This window comes from Pholcus phalangioides, unplaced genomic scaffold, assembly GCF_987345545.1.
Source record: "Pholcus phalangioides strain wild (caught in Gottingen) unplaced genomic scaffold, Ppha-v1.0 ptg000001l_1, whole genome shotgun sequence".
Classification (NCBI taxonomy): Eukaryota; Metazoa; Arthropoda; class Arachnida; order Araneae; family Pholcidae; genus Pholcus; species Pholcus phalangioides.
Window position 1 is genome coordinate 17,088,152 of NW_028301594.1, and position 16,129 is coordinate 17,104,280.

Consider the following 16,129-nt stretch of genomic DNA (forward strand, 5'->3'; position numbering starts at 1 on the left):
CGTATGTGATATTAGATACGTTAGGAGGTAAAGGGCAGAGTTAACAACATTTTGCTAACGAGGGGGGGAGGGGTGTCAAAATTGGCTAAAAATCGGCTGACGTTATACTTGAACGGCCCCTAAGGCGTGTAACTATCTATTTGTTGGATGGGTTTAGGGGGAGGTCGTCTCCCAACCGCAAACGTGTAAGCTCCCTATATTATCAAAACTGAAGTGCAGTTAATTGTACCAGATTCGTTCTATTGATGTAAATATGAAACAAAAAATTGACGAATATATAAAAACAATGTATGACGTGTATTCAAACATAAATCTTTTTACACACTCAACCGTTACGCTATTTACATGTGTTGAAAGTGACGAAAACATGAATTATGTACAATTAAAAGTAAGCTTGAAACAAATCAAAAGGTGGGAAAACGTCGTCGATATCGATCAATATTTCGCTCGTCTTCGTACATGGGATTTCGTGATCAACATCGTCTTTGGATTCCATATCGGCGATATCTTGAGTCAAATCTCTGAAAAGCATAGACTCGATAATGTCCAGTTGCTCACTAAGTTCTTCCGTTGACATCTGAGGGAAATGAAAAAGAGAGAAAAGAATTGAGGGATTTTTAACGCATGTAATTATACGACGGGTGGCAATTATGAAAAATTTGTATGAAATAAATAAGTCTGCAAATTATGTTCGACCTACGTTCGTGTATTCAGGATCTTCAGGAAGTGTGAGCATTTCTCCCATGTTATCGATTTCCTGATCGTTGTGTGACTCATCCATGGACGGCTGTAAAATTTTATTAATAAGAGTGACACAAATATACTAATTATTATTTGTAATAATTATTAGAGTGTGGCATTGGAATTGTAAAATCTATGAAAATCTACATCAGATGCTTGAAACAGTTTAAACTGTTTAAATTGACCACCTGGAAGACTACTACTAATCAACCCTATATTATTGGAGAATCTTATTTATATTCTAAGGTTATTTTTTTCATCAAATACTAATTTCCATTAGTTCTGAAACGATATTTTCATTAATTATTGAACACGAGTTTTCAGTAATTCTGGAATTTTTTTTTCTTCATTGAACATATGAATTTTCATCAAGTCGGAAATTCTTAGATGGAGATATTATATTATATTATTCTTAGATAGAGATTCATATTCATTGAATATGAATTTCGTTAAATATGAATCTTCATTAATTCTGAAATTATTTTTTTAGTAATTCTGGAATTCTTTCAATACAATTCCCGAATTATTTTTACACAACAAAATATTGCATACAACATTCGTAAATATGTACTTTCATTAATCCTGAATTTTTTCATTAAAAATCAATTTTCAAAAGTTCTGGAATTGTAAAAATCCTTTAAAATTATTTTTTCATTCAATATGAATTTTCATCAGATATTAATGTTCATTAATTCTGAAAATATTTCTTTCAATTATTCTGACAAATTATTGAAAGAGACTTGCATATTTTAATATTTCTAGTCATTTCCCTCATTAGTTCAGAAATTATTTCTTTATAATTCTGGAGTTATTCCTCATTAGTTCTGAAATTATTTCTCGTTAGTTTTGAAATTATTTCTCGTTAGTTTTGAAATTACTTCTTTATAATTCTGGAATTATTTCTCATAATTTCTTCATTCGGGATTTTTTTCTTTCAGTTTTTCTATGAATTTTGTAGCATATATTTTCGTCGGCGGGCCACTGCCTGCAAAAAAGCTCTCGTGGCCACGAATTAGAGATTATTAATCCCAAGGTTTCGATTAACCCTATAATAAACGAGCAGCATGGCAGTCGTGTGTGATCAGCATGCTATAAAAAAATAGTGATCGATCGCGCAGGTCTGATTCAGAAATGAATGCCTTTTTTTTTACCAGTTTACGGTAATTACCTTTGCTGACGTTTGAAAAAAGCTTTCGTCTTCTCCAGCATCACCAGCAGCAGTTGGTGAATGTACAGCAGGGCAATGATAAGACCCCGATCCTTCTGCAGAGGAACGTTAGGGAACGACGCACGATCCGAGGGTTTTTCCATTGAATTGCTGACCACATCATCCTCCTGAAGACGATTTTGGACACTGTCCGTCTCCAAAACCAGACGTTCGTTTTCCGATTTCAACAGTTCTTGCTTCTTTTTCAGCGCATGGTTCTCCTTTTGCAACGCATCATTCTGCACGAATCATTAGGAAAAAAAAAAAAATAATAACAGTTTTAATGATGTTATGTGTGGTCAATTATCATATTCTTTTCATTTCTTACCCGAATAAATAGCTTCGTGAGCGAATGAGTGAAATAAAATATTTTTGTATCCACTCCAATTTGTCATTATTATTTTGATAATTTTTTAAAGGATAATACAAATGAAAAATATTATATGAATAGTTTATTTTTTTCTCTCTATCAGATTTAAATTATATTTTAAATGAAATGAATCACTTGAATAATAACCCTCACAGAAATATCATTTTTCATAATTCAATTACTTTCAATTTTTCATAATTTAAACATTTTAAATTTTTCATAATTTAAACATTTTAAATTTTTCATAATTTAAACATTTTAAATTTTTCATAATTGAATTATTTGTAATTTTTTTGGGAAATTTTTAATTTTTGATAATTTTGTCTTTAATTCTAATTTAATTGTCTTTAATTTGCGATATTTTAATTATCTTTGATTTTTGACAAGGGGTCATTCAAGTATTACGTCAGCATCGGGGGGGGGGTTCGGATTTGCAGACTTTTGATGACAGGGGGGGGGAAGGAAGGGTTTGAAAGTTGCTTACGTCATCAGTCACCCCTTTTTCAAGATATGAAATATTCTAAGCTGCTGACGAAATTTTGCTGACGGGGGAAGGGGGGGGGGCAGTGTTTTGCTGACAAGGGGGGGGGGTCGAAAATTCCAGGGTTAGCTTTAGTAGTTATATTTCATTTTAACAAAAAATATTAATTGCACTTGTATGTTCAGTTAATTTTCAAATTTGAAATGGGATTATACGTAAAATAAATCTAGTAAGTCAAGGAACACACACAAGATAGACATTTGGGGGGGAGGGGCGGGCACAAAGAATTTCTCCCAGTGAAATTTTGAGTCACCAATCTTCAAAAAAGCATTTAAATTACGAGATTGATCAAAATAGTTCATAAAAGGAGTTTTTTCCGATATTTCCCCTTTTTTTACGAAAATATTGAAATTTTTCGTCGGCTTGGAGGAGGTGGGAGGGACACGAAACACCTATCACCAGTCCCTCCAGCGTACGCCTCTGATGTTATACATGTATTTCATATTTGGATACTTTTACATTACCGAGGAAAATAGTGTCATAAATTTATTTTTAATTAAAAATTATGTTATATTTGTGTATCATTCTTTATTTCTTTTGTTTATCAATATTCTCTTAAATTAGGAAACTTTTCACAAACTTTAAAAAAAAAAAATTATAAAAATGAAAAAAAATTATTATTTGATTTTTAAATTCAATGTTCCAATAATATTTCGAACTTAAAATTAATTACAAAAATTATCTTTGGAAATTTAATGATTTGAGTAAAAAAATAAATGACCGGTTCTGATGAATTAATTCCAATTACCCACTGTAATTATCAATTCCTCTGTTATATTTTGATAGCATTATTATGTAAATGTTCCGCAAGTATCCATAGCTATCAGTTGATTTCAAAAAGAAAGAAAAAACCCTGAAATTTATCTAATAGATTAATGATTCCCAAATGGTATGTAACAAGATGACCAAGTGTTCTCAACAAGATATTTTGTTCATAAAATTACGTATAAGGAACCTAGAAATTTAGTTGTTATTCCCAACCAGTGTGACATGCCAACTATAGAACAGTTATTCTAAATGCGCATCAAGATACTAGAAAGCTTCAAAGATGCCGTGAATGCACACTTTGCAAATCTGTACAATAGATTTATTATAATTTTGATTATGTTTTTTTGAATTACCGTTTGTTTGAGTTGAAGAAGCCTCTGCTCTAGAATCATCATCTTCTCTTTTTCTTTGTCACGTGCATTTTGAGCCGCTTCCCTGTTGCGTAATTTCCTGCAATGAAAATTATTCCATTAAAAAAACCAGGGGAATATAATCAACATTATTCATAAGTGAAAATATTTTTTTTGCCAATTTAATTATTAGTGGTAAAATAATTAAATTATGTGAAGATTTAATGAGCGTAAAATGTTCTAAAAACTTTAGTGATTGACTTCGGGGAATTTGGGCGTTGAATGAATGATTTATTACAGAATAATGTAAAATTTATTGAAAAATTATTAATATATACAAATATGAGAAAACACTAATGAGAAATGTACTAGAGAAATACTAATGAGAACTGTACTAGAGAAATACTAATGAGAAATGTACTAGAGAAATACTAATGAGAAATGTACTAGAGAAATACTAATTAGAAATGTACTAGAGAAATACTAATGAGAAATGTACTAGAGAAATACTAATGAGAAAACACAAATATTCATCGATTAATGAAATCAACACTTTTAACATTTATCATAAAGGTATTCATGAACCAATACAATTAACATTTTTTAAAACTGATAAGAAATGTCAAAATCAGAATCGTGTCAAAATCATCAATTAATGAATTAATATAACCATACTGCGCATTTTTGACACCAAATTGGCGTATTTTGGCTTGCTTCTTTCCGAACGCCTTGTTAGAAAAAAAAATTATGAATCTTACACACACTCTCTAAAGAAAATATTCAACACTAAACCCATTTTTGAACGCTCCTCCAATTCATGACCAAATTGCACAATTTTTTCAAGAAGAAAAACTGGGTACCTCAAAAACATATATGAGAAGGTTAAAAAAAATTGGATATTGATTCGGCATGTTTTTCTTTGTAATTAATGCAAATTTCCAATCAATTAACTTTTTAATCTAAATAAATGAATCAACTTCGGAAGAGAGTACCCACAAATCAATACTGATGAGCAATGTATTTTCAAATCAATAATAATGAGAAATATATTTACAAACAAAAAAATTAACATTGTTTAATACTTATGAGAAATGCATTCACAAATTAATGAAGTTGATATTTTTAATTTATTACGATAAAGGAAACCAATAATGCATGTAAATATTTCAATGCGAATCGTAAAATAATAAGTGATTTTAAATAAGTATTAATAAATTATTATAAATTCCAAAATTAACCAATATTTTCGTAATAATTATAATTCAACTCCAATATTATGCTCTTTTTTCAATTTAATTATAGTTAATTTAATTCATAAATTATAGTTACAATTTTTGCGTTTTAAAATATTTATTGGTTACGTACAATTTTCGCAATGCAATTTCTTTCCTGAAAAAGTTTGCTATATTGTCCATTTTGTTCTTTAATTAATTTGAAGATAGAGCATAGTTATGGAGGGGAATAAACACATAAGTACTGTAATTTACAGTCGACCCAGCTAAATCGGATATCAACGATTCCAGCACATAATATCCGATTAAGCGGAGTATTCTCTAATGTGGGAAATTCTAATGCCATTTTACAACGTTAGTATGGTTTGCATATTAAAAACTAATAAAGGATCAATAATAGTAAAGCTTCTCGAGTAATTCAAACATCAGAAATGACATAAGAATTATATTTACTGGCAATGATCACATTATCTAAGTTTTTCTTTTCATTAAGAAAGCGCCCATTAGATCAACAGAGAACACAAATAAAATAATTAAAGGTATGTGTTGAAGACAACTTGAATACTTGGAGGCCAGAGTACCTACTCTATTTATCTTAACTAAGTAACACATTTTTCACTAATTCCGAATGTTTCATTCAATTAAAATATTACGTGTACAGTGGTTGATGTGTATAATAGTTGACGCGTGTAGCGTAATATTCGATTAAGAGGGGAAAAGTCGTTGGAATTATCATATCATGCGGGGAACTTTAACATTGTCTCTATGGGAGAAGTTTTGGTGACAGGATTTTATCCGTTTAAACGGGTATCAGTTTATCCGATATCAGATTAAGCGGGGCCGACTGTATTTCGTTTTAGTATAAATTATAATAATTAAATTAATCGATAATTGTGTGAGCAATGCTTACCTCCTGTGGTTCTTCTCTTCTACTGTGAGATGATCTAATTTCATCCTCTTACTTTTCGGACACATTTCGGGATTAGCGGTCATCGCGGATTGTTCGCTCTTGATAGTCGCAGCCTGATGACCACTGCTGCAAACTATCAAAGGAATGTTATGGGCCATCATCATCATCGTTGGCTATTTGATTATTCACCTTTTCTTCAAAGCTGGGCAAAAAGTGCGAACGTTGTAACTGTGCTGCGTGTCGAATCGCTCTTTGGTTGTTGCAAAAATCGACGAGAAAAAATTAAGAATCATTTCTAAAGAAGAAAGAATTATTTTCCCTAACAATCGAAAGGAAAAATTAAAATAATTTTTTTTTATAATATTCTCGGAGAGAACATTTTTGAATTTTTAGACAATCGAGATTTTTTACTAAAAAGACTTCTGTTTAATCCGAAAGAGTTCAAAGGAATGGGGATGATGATGCAACGCAACAGCTGTCACGGGATAAAAGTTTCGGAACGTGGTTATTCCTGATTGGTTAGTGACCTTGTGACGTCAGGCATGATGTCAGCTTTATCTTTTTTTAGTAATGACGTCACGTATAGATGGAAGTGTTATGGGCGTGAAGGGCATATATTTTTTATGTTTTTCTTTCTCACCATAAAAAGCGCAGGTGTTTTATGGATGAAATTTGATACAATTACCTATTGTAACTTCTTTCGTTCACCAAAAATTTTCCAGTGTTTCTTTTTTGTAAAATAATTTATATTTGGTGTCTGCTTCAATGACAACTATTTTTCTTTTCAGTTTAGGAAATTGGAAAACACGCATAAAATTATTATTTTGTGAACTGAGTAAAAACTCAGAGAAATGTATTCTTACATTAATATCTTTTAATCTCTAATTAATATCTAATAAATCTCTAATTTTGAATTTTTTCGCAAAGATTCATCATTCTTATATTCATTCTGCCTTATCTTTGCATATTGTATTTTTGTTCATTTCATTTATTTTTTGATGGTTTTTGTGTATGGGTAGCTATATCCTTGTATCGAATTCTCAATTTGCATCTCCGTTTCCGTATGTATATTTTTGTACCTTAGCCGTTTTAATTTGTGGCGTGCAAATTTTTATGAATATAATTGTAGTTATTATTTTACTTTTCTTTTTATTCCGATTACTTCATTATTTTTGGTATTTTTATGTTCATGGTAGTTTTTTTACATCTGGGTAATTGGGCTCTGCCTGTTGAAATGTGTAAACAAATAAATAAATAAAGTTATAGATTTTACACGCAATTAATAACAATCAGGGATAATTTTTTTCAGGGAACAATAATTTTTTTCAACATATCTATGTATAAAAAAAATATTGAGTACTTTTCTACAGTTTTCTACGCTGAAGCTTACCACCATCCCTAAGATTACTGGAGAAATAAGACAGATAAAATTAAATTTATGGTTGAAATAAATTTAGATGAATGACTAAAAAAATTAAATAACTTTAATTGAACTTTTTAAATTATTAATGTTTTGTTCTATTTTATAACTTTCAATAACTTTTCAAGCTCTATTAACCGAAAAATAGCTTTAAAAAATAAAATAAAACAACTTAATTATTATTATTACTTTTGTTTTTAGAAAGACACTGAATTTTAAAATTAAAAAGAAGAAGAAGAAATAAGTCTAGAATATTTTCAAATAATATGATATTTATATATACTAAGACTGGTCCGATTAATCAGTTTGGCTAATCTATCGTTGGTTGTCTATCAATTGTTAATCGCAGTTAAAAATTTTAGTTGAGTTAATCGCGACTCCATCAACACAATTGAAGCTTTTATTAGAAGTTTTTAATTTCACCTGATTTATTTGACGAAACCGATAAGATGTATTATTATTATGTTCGTATACATCACATTTTAGATAAGGGGCCGTTCAAGTATTACGTGAGCAAATTTTTAGCCATTTTTGACCCCCCCCCCCCCGTCAGCAAAAGTCGGCAAAACGCTGACTTCCTCCCCCCTTGTTAGCAAAATATCGTCATCAGCTCTGCCCCTCTGAATCCTAACTCATATTTTCATAAAGGGTGGTTGCTGACGTAAGCATTATCCAAACCCCCCCCCCCCATCGATGATGACGTAATACTTGAACGGCCCCTAAGTGACCATGTTTGAAAATATTTAAATAAATAATTTGATCAAATTTTTCGGCATGGGAAGATACAAGTCGATTGAATGAAAACTGATGATTTTAGTTTCAAATTGAGTTCAACGTGACTTTTATAAGACCGGACAAGATTTATCGTCCACACCAGTGACATCAGTCAACGGGCCGTCAGTGATTTACCGTTTCATTTTTACCCATTCATTTTCCATTAGTAGTGTCTATAACCGGGACTTCCACTCACAGAAAAGCATTGAACATTGAAGGACCGGACACGCCCCGCTTCCCATCTCAAGGAGATATCAAAGCGTTCCCGAAAGATGGGTTCACATCACATTCACAGAACAGCAATAAACCGGGCCATGGTCTTCCAAAAATTGAGAATCACTGGTCTAAACTGTGTGAACAGCAGTTTTCGTATTCATTTTTGATCGTATCATCGTGATAACACTTATGTGACATCGGTGAATAAAGTACTAATGCTGAATCAGCGGCTGAGAAGCTTTACGAGAAATTCGGATGCAGAAGTGATTGAAAGATGAATTCCAGAATGATGTAATTTGCTTTCGTGTAGCGCTCTCTATCGACAAATTAAAAAAAAAAATTTCTGTACTACGAAAAAATCCCCCATCACGAGAGAATAAGTGTTTATGAAATTTTTAACTACTTATGAATTTACGGGACACCTTATACATTGAAGTCCGTTGACGTGATTCAAAAAAGTGACCGTTAATGGGAGGTGTTCGCTAACGGGGAGTATACATTATGGGAGATTCCCCTATATTCCTACAGCTAATCTAGAATTGTTCTAAAATTGTCTTGGTGAAATTCGGTAAATTTTACATTAACTGGAAATTTCTCTAAAATTTGGCAATTTTTTTTTGGCAAAAATTGAGAATATCCTGCGATTTTCCGAATTTATCACCTGAATTTCCGATATTTTTTCGATGAATATGGTCTACGAAATGGTAATTCAGTATTTCCCAAAGTGGGCAATATCGTTCCGGCTGGGCGATGGAATAGTCCAGGGATAAAGGCGATAGAAGCTACAGTTTGCTGACCATATTCGCTGGAGAAAAATACGTGAAATTCGAAATACGGAAAAATACGGGACATTCTCAATAATTGTGAAAAATAATGCCAATAGTGAACAAACTCGGCAACTCGTACGAAAATCACAGAAAAGTCGCCAATTATGAAGCGCCACTTCAAAGTGCAGCGAATTAAAAAACATGGCAAATATATGAAATAAATATTCTTATTCGTAGTTGTATAGTATATATCATTATTATCGCAGTATAATTTCAGAGTTGGAAAGATAGTTTTAATCTGATTTGAAGAATAAGAGTAGGCTGACCATATTTGCTCGAGAAAAATACGGGAAATTGAGCTTCGAAATAAGAGGAAATACGGGACATTGCCAATTATTGTCAAAAAAAAAATGATGCCAAAAGTAAACAAAGTTCCCAACTCTAGCTAAAATCGCAGAAAAGTCACCAATCGCAGAAATTGAAGCGCCACTTCAAATTTCAGTGAATTGAAATAAAAAAAAAAACGACAAGTATGTGAGATAAATTCTTGTTCGTAGTTGCAATTATCGTAAGGGGTCATTCAAGTATTACGTCAGCATAGGGGGGTTTCGGATTTGCTGACTTTTGATGACGGGGGGCGGTTTGAAGGTTGTTTACGTCATCAATCACCCCTTTTTGAAGATATGAAATATTATAAGCTGCTGACGCAATTTTGCTGACAGGGGGGAGGGAGGTCAGTGTTTTGCTGACTTTTGCTGACAAGAGGGGGGGGGGGTCAAAAATGGCTGAAAATATGCTTACATGATACTTGAATGGCCCCTAATGTAATTTTTGAGTAGAACGATAATTTTAAGCGTTGATTTGAAGAATAAAAAGTCAAGTTGGCTTCATTGAAAATACGTGAAGAACCGGGACATTTTTGCAAAAAATTGAAACAGCCAAAAATCAGTAAAAATAGGGACTCTCCCGGCAAATACGGGACGTATGATCACGCTAAGCTACAGGTATAACACAAGATCTTATGAGAAAAGAAGGGTGCGAAGGAACAAAAATTTAGAAACTATGCGTGTAACTCATATCTAATCAAAATTTTCACATTCCTTCCAGATGAAAACTTCAAGATAGGTGGTGCCATCTCCCTGTGTCTTTTCAGACTAACTGTTTCTTTTTTTTCCGTAGAAAGTGTTAGTGCATAGTTTTCGAAACTTTTCGTTCCATCGCCCCCTTCTTCAGAAAATAAATCACATTCATGTGGTTCCCTAACAAGACTAATCTACCACATTATGCTCATATTGTTGTGCAAGGCACCAACATCTATCCTGTCACGCACACAAAATACCTTGGTGTCATAGTGGACAAGCGGTTCAGTTACTCCCGTCATTGTGATGACGCCATTCACAGGGTGACTGTGGCCTCGGTCATGCTCAATAGTCTCATAGTCACAAGCATTCAAATCTTGCAATATGCAATAAAATTATACTCTGCAAGATGGTCATCAGACCGGTGCTGCTGTATGCTGCTCCTGGGTGGCTGTTTGCACGACGAATGAGCCTAATATCTCTCGCAAGTTTTCAGAACAAAATTCTCAGACGATACACTGGACTTCGTCAAGGAATGTCAACATTAGAAAAAGACTCAGGTGTGTTGAATATCACAGTGTACATTAATAAATTGGCAAAAATAAACTATCCGACTCTGAATTTCCGCATCTTGCTGAAATTTCTTCATATGGCAGTAGTCAGAAGTTAAGACTAAAAAGACCTAAGAACTATCTGCATTAGGGGCCGTTCAAGCATTACGTAAGGAGATTTTCAGCCATTTTTGACCTCCTCCCCCCCCCCCCCCCCCACGTCAGCAAAATTTCGTTAGCAGCTTAGAATATTTCATATCTTCAAAAAGGGTTGGTTGATGACGTAAGCAATCTTCAAACCTCCCTCCCCTCTTATCATCAAAAGTCAGCAAATCCGAAACCCCTTCCCCCTCCCCCCCCGCGATGCTGACGTAATACTTGAATGACCCCTTATGCCCAGACCTGCGTTGCCAAGTCTGTAAACAGTTTTAATAATGGAACAGAAAGTAATGGCACAGAGCTCTTGGGGTCGAATTGACTCTGCACACCAGTGTTCGTGAATAAAAATAATAGGCCTACATATTACCACGGTGAATATCACCATTGGCCTTCACCATTGGCTCTGATAACATTTCGTTTTTCAAAAAATATAAAAAAAAAGGTAAAAAGGTTGTATGTTTTGGGTGACCTATCTTTGGCTTTCTTTTCGGCTGAGCTGCAGTTGTTGTTATGATCCTGGTTGGTGTAAATTAAGAAGATATAAATACATTTGCCCATATACGTATAATCGCATCTATTCACATTAACCGCATTCACTCACATTTAATCACATCTAATCACAATACATCATATTGTAGACATAGTCCTTTGAAAATTCTATCCACTGGCTCGGGCCAGTGTGACTGTCTATATATATTTTTCTTTTTAAAAAAACTGGAATTGAAGAACTTTGGGTATTAGGTGAATCTAGGTATTCACCTACATTATTTGTATATTAAACGTTATTACAAAGCGCACTACTGCTTCAGGAATCGGTAGAGTTATGATGAAGAGGGGTTTGATGGGTTATTACTACCCACTGGAAGCCCGTATCACTAATTATGGTTTTCGGTTTTCTCCGATCGTTCCCCGACTCAAGTGAACCCATAGGATCCTATGTTATATTTGTAGATTCTATCGCCCCCCCCCCCTCCCGGAAAATTCCATCACCTACCATGGGGCGATATTGCCCACTTCGGGAAACACTGCTCTAGTGGAAGGGGGTTGCTAGGAATCCTGTATTTTGATTCTCAGAGAAAGATGAAATTTTGAATCAATTATAGCAACATGAAAAAGTTCAAAATCTTTTATCTGGCAGTCAGGCCTCATTGAGACGAAGTCGAAGAAACACCTAAAATACGTTCATGCATGCCAATCGAATTTCCTGTAGGATGTACATCCTACAGGAAATTCGATTGTACAATTCGATTCTTGTACAATATAGTAAATTTTCCGACAAAAAAGCTATTTGATCCAGGTTCGATCGCTCCCTGAAATATTTATTTCCTTTTTAAGTACAAATGGAGCAAAAAAATTGCGAAACAAATTATCTTGATTTTGGAAGAGCAGTGGAAATTTAGTTTTCATATTGGTGCCATCTGTTGCAGATTCGAAGAATCGATCTTTCCGAATTTCCGCATGAACGTACACAAATATGCATGCTTGCGTGCTGCCACCTGTATTTCAGATCGAAAGCTCTGCAAGGGACGTGTGTTGTGTTGTAATTTTTAAAATCTAGCAAGTGCCTATGTAGAGATGAATGACTATGATGAAAAAAATTGTAGGAAAGACGTTTTTTTTTTAAAACCATAAATAGTAAATCCCCAATAATTTTTGATACGTATTATGTACTTTATTATTATGTATTTTAATACATAAATTCTCTCATTTAATTATTCTCATATTTCTTACATACTCAGTACCTTCTCATTATTAAATTTTGTATATACACATATATTTCCCAATTGAACTTGCATATTGAACTTTGACCTGCATATGATGTACATATGAAAAATATGTAAAAAAAAGAGCGAGAAGAATCTTTTTGAACTTTGGATTGTTTTGCTTACATAAAATTTGTCAATAGTAAATCTCCATTAATTTCTGATGCACTGAGTTGAAACAGAACTTTGTTACCTGTATTGTATTTTTGATGTTATTGCTGGGGTTTTTTGCGTCACGACTCCCATGTGATGTTTTTTCCCCCATTCCGCTTGGAATAGATGTTGCTAGCTGCAGATTGTGTGACCTGCTTCTGTGAACTGTGGTGGCATTTGCCTGCTTATAGCCAGATCATGACTTTTAACCAATTTGAAAAGTTCTTTTTACATACACTACACATTCATGCAAACACATATCTATCTACAAACATGGACACATTTTCTTCTTCAAAGGCCTTCTTGGCCAGTTTTTATGCTGGCAGTTGGCAACACACAAAACCGCAAGCATGCATAGTTGAATTCTTTTACCCTCCGAGAGGCCTTATTGCATGCACGATAAATCATTGATGCATCTCGCCTCCTCAAAATCCTCTTATTTTAGCAATGAAAAGTTATTTTGTAAAGTTGATTTCTCAATGGAACGTTTTTCTGTACATCCCCTTAGTTAGCAAATCGGCAGGAATCTTACTTCATACAGGAAGATGACATTTTGAAGGGGGCTTGCGATTTTTGTTGTGCCACTTAAAGGGTTAACCGCACCATTCTGATATAGAACACCTTTCGCAGGTGAAAGGTATCTTGGTGAATTGTGTCTACATAACATCAAGAAATGATAATTTTTGGAAAGAAAACTATATACGCTCTAAGTGAGAAAACTGAGATCTAAACTCAGCGTATTAGTATCGCACTCACCCGAATTGTGAGGAGACGGTGGTTTGATTCCCCCCCCCCCCCCCCCAGAGGAACAAGTGAATTTTTCTTTACAAAAATTCATCATCTCTACATAACATCCAGTTTCCTTGTGTATTTTATATAATTTTATAACGGCGAAAGACACAATAAGATGCCTGATAGACACCTTGTATGCGACTGTTGCATGACTTAATCCACTCCCCCTTCTTGGGATATGGATTGAGGAAAGAGTTTATGAAAGGTCCTCACTACGACATAAGGATATATCGTCTGATAAGGATTCACAATGAGTCACTTTTCTTCAGATGCAGACAAGTCAACTATTTTCATGCTGAAAAAAATCAGAATTTTTTTTTGTTTACAGTCATTCAACATTGCTGTTTGGAATAAGCGCAGCATAATACTCTCGGACCTAAAATTGCATGCACTAAAGCGCGAGCATGCAATTAGCTGTTATTTTCTCATTTTTTTTAATTATTAATTAGAAGTCTATTATTATTTTCCACCCTCATATATTTCCATTGCAGCTGGTCACATTATAACGAAATGTATGATATAATTTTTCATTCCTTCCAAATATTGAACCAATTAAGAAGCAAATTTATTTTCAAACTTTCGATATAACGACCTCCCAGTATAACGTCTGTTTTCCAAGGAACGATTAGCAGCGTAAGAAATCATTGGTTGAGACCAGTGATCACCATGATCACCAGTGATCCATGAATTGGACCACCGAGAAAAAAAAAATTGTGATGGTCCCGCGGGACCAGTAGCGAAAAATCTCGTCAGTCAGTTTGACACCCGAAAATGCCTTATTTTTGCTAAATATGCTTAAAACACGTGCATTTATGTGAAGATATTTTGTTTTAATTATTTCGTAATCAATGCCGCTGTTTGAGTCTTGGCAAAATGTTTTCTGGAAATGTAATGTAAAAAGGAATGCCTCTTCAAACCTTCACACTTGTTTATCGATAAATTATCACAATGAACAGTTGTGGCTTCATAAGGTTCGACTACAGTTCTAATATTCTTCTATGGCTTTTTGTACTCCTTAGTGGTATATCACTCTTTTAAATGGCAATATATTTAGGAAAATTAATTATTATATTATTCATTCATCGCAGAGATGATTCGTTTATAGTGGACCACTCATAATGTCTGCGGACCAGTAGGTTCTTGTATTCACTGTCCGTGGGACACGTGATTTTTATTTTTCATTTCCAACGCTGATTAGGGTCGTTATAAACGAGTTATAGTCGACTTATTAATATTTCAACAAGGAAATCAAAAACGCCATCTACAGTTCTGATTTTCTTTGTTACTTGAGTTATTTTATTGTTAAAGTATACTCTTCTTTTGTTTCAAATATACTTTGAGATAAATTACATAAAAATTTGTTTTTAATCAAGTTCTTAATTGAAAAAAATTTAAAGTTATTATTTTTTTAAAGTTAAATTACTTTAATATAAGAATATGTGATTATAAAATGCCACAAGTTGGTAGGAGTCAATTTTTTTTCGAGTCGTGAGCACCGTCTGTGCCCATCGTCAAAAAGACAGCATCAACATGAAATTCACCTCATGTGCAAACACAACTCCACGTAATGATTGTAATTCAAGCGATTTAATTAGTTGTTTACTTGAGTTTGCGATCAGTAACAAGTGAGTTGGAATTCCGACATTCTCGAGAGCGTGCTTCAATAGGCACCGTGGGGCAGGCAAGCAAGAATGAAGCTTCATGTCCAGAGCAATGTTTCTTAGACGTTTTACGTTGGCATTACATCTCCTTTGTTGATGAGATTAAAGTGCTAATTATCTCGTGGCACCTTTACTTGATCTCTAGGCATTTCTGTGGCACCCTAAGAGAGTGATACATTGTTTGGGAATCTTAAAATTTCCGTTCAATTTAATTTCGTACCAAAAATATTTAACTTCTTTCTAGGGTGTTATGACATTTCGTTCGGGAATGACTGCGTTAGAGAAATACTATACTATACAGGATGTCCTGCAAGTGCTAGCATGGCCTTTATCTCACCAACCATGCATCGTAGAAGCATGATTCCAGTTTAAAAATTGCTCAACAGGTGTACAAAATTTACCCTTTACCAGTTTTGAGAGTAAAAATGCAGTGTGAAACAAAATAAAAAAAAATCTAAATTTTTATATGTTCCCCCCTGTGATCTAACTTCCAGTTAGAAAGTTGCTGCCCTGTCTCTCCTGATGCCAACAAAAAAATTCCACGTTTCTAAAAGCAATATTCACAGAGATATTCAAATTCGAAAAACGGAGGAAATTTGGGAAAGAACAACGTTAAATAATGCTTGTAAAACGATTTTTCCCGCATTTAACGCTGTTCTTTACCAAATTTCCACC

The 16,129-nt window shown here is 33.7% G+C and overlaps 1 protein-coding gene across 1 annotated transcript; it reads right to left on the reverse strand.

Moving 5' to 3' along the window:
• Window positions 1–278: 278 nt before the first annotated feature.
• On the reverse strand, window positions 279–6,570 carry LOC149089986 (uncharacterized). Its single transcript, XM_089231780.1, has 5 exons — window positions 6,120–6,570; window positions 3,981–4,077; window positions 1,910–2,187; window positions 701–787; window positions 279–577 (listed from the first exon to the last, which is right to left on the reverse strand). The coding sequence occupies exons 1-5, from the start codon at window positions 6,284–6,286 to the stop codon at window positions 514–516; spliced, it is 693 nt and encodes a 230-aa protein (XP_089087906.1). The 5' UTR covers window positions 6,287–6,570; the 3' UTR covers window positions 279–513.
• Window positions 6,571–16,129: the final 9,559 nt, after the last annotated feature.

Excerpts from the sequence above, each read along its gene's own strand:
- LOC149089986 (XM_089231780.1), bottom strand. The coding sequence starts at position 6,286 with ATGATGATGATGGCCCATAACATTCCTTTGATAGTTTGCAGCAGTGGT. Across the intron at positions 788-1,909 it reads TTTTTCAAACGTCAGCAAAG|CCGTCCATGGATGAGTCACA; the intron begins GTAATTACCGTA and ends AAAATTTTACAG. Across the intron at positions 578-700 it reads AAGATCCTGAATACACGAAC|ATGTCAACGGAAGAACTTAG; the intron begins GTAGGTCGAACA and ends CATTTCCCTCAG.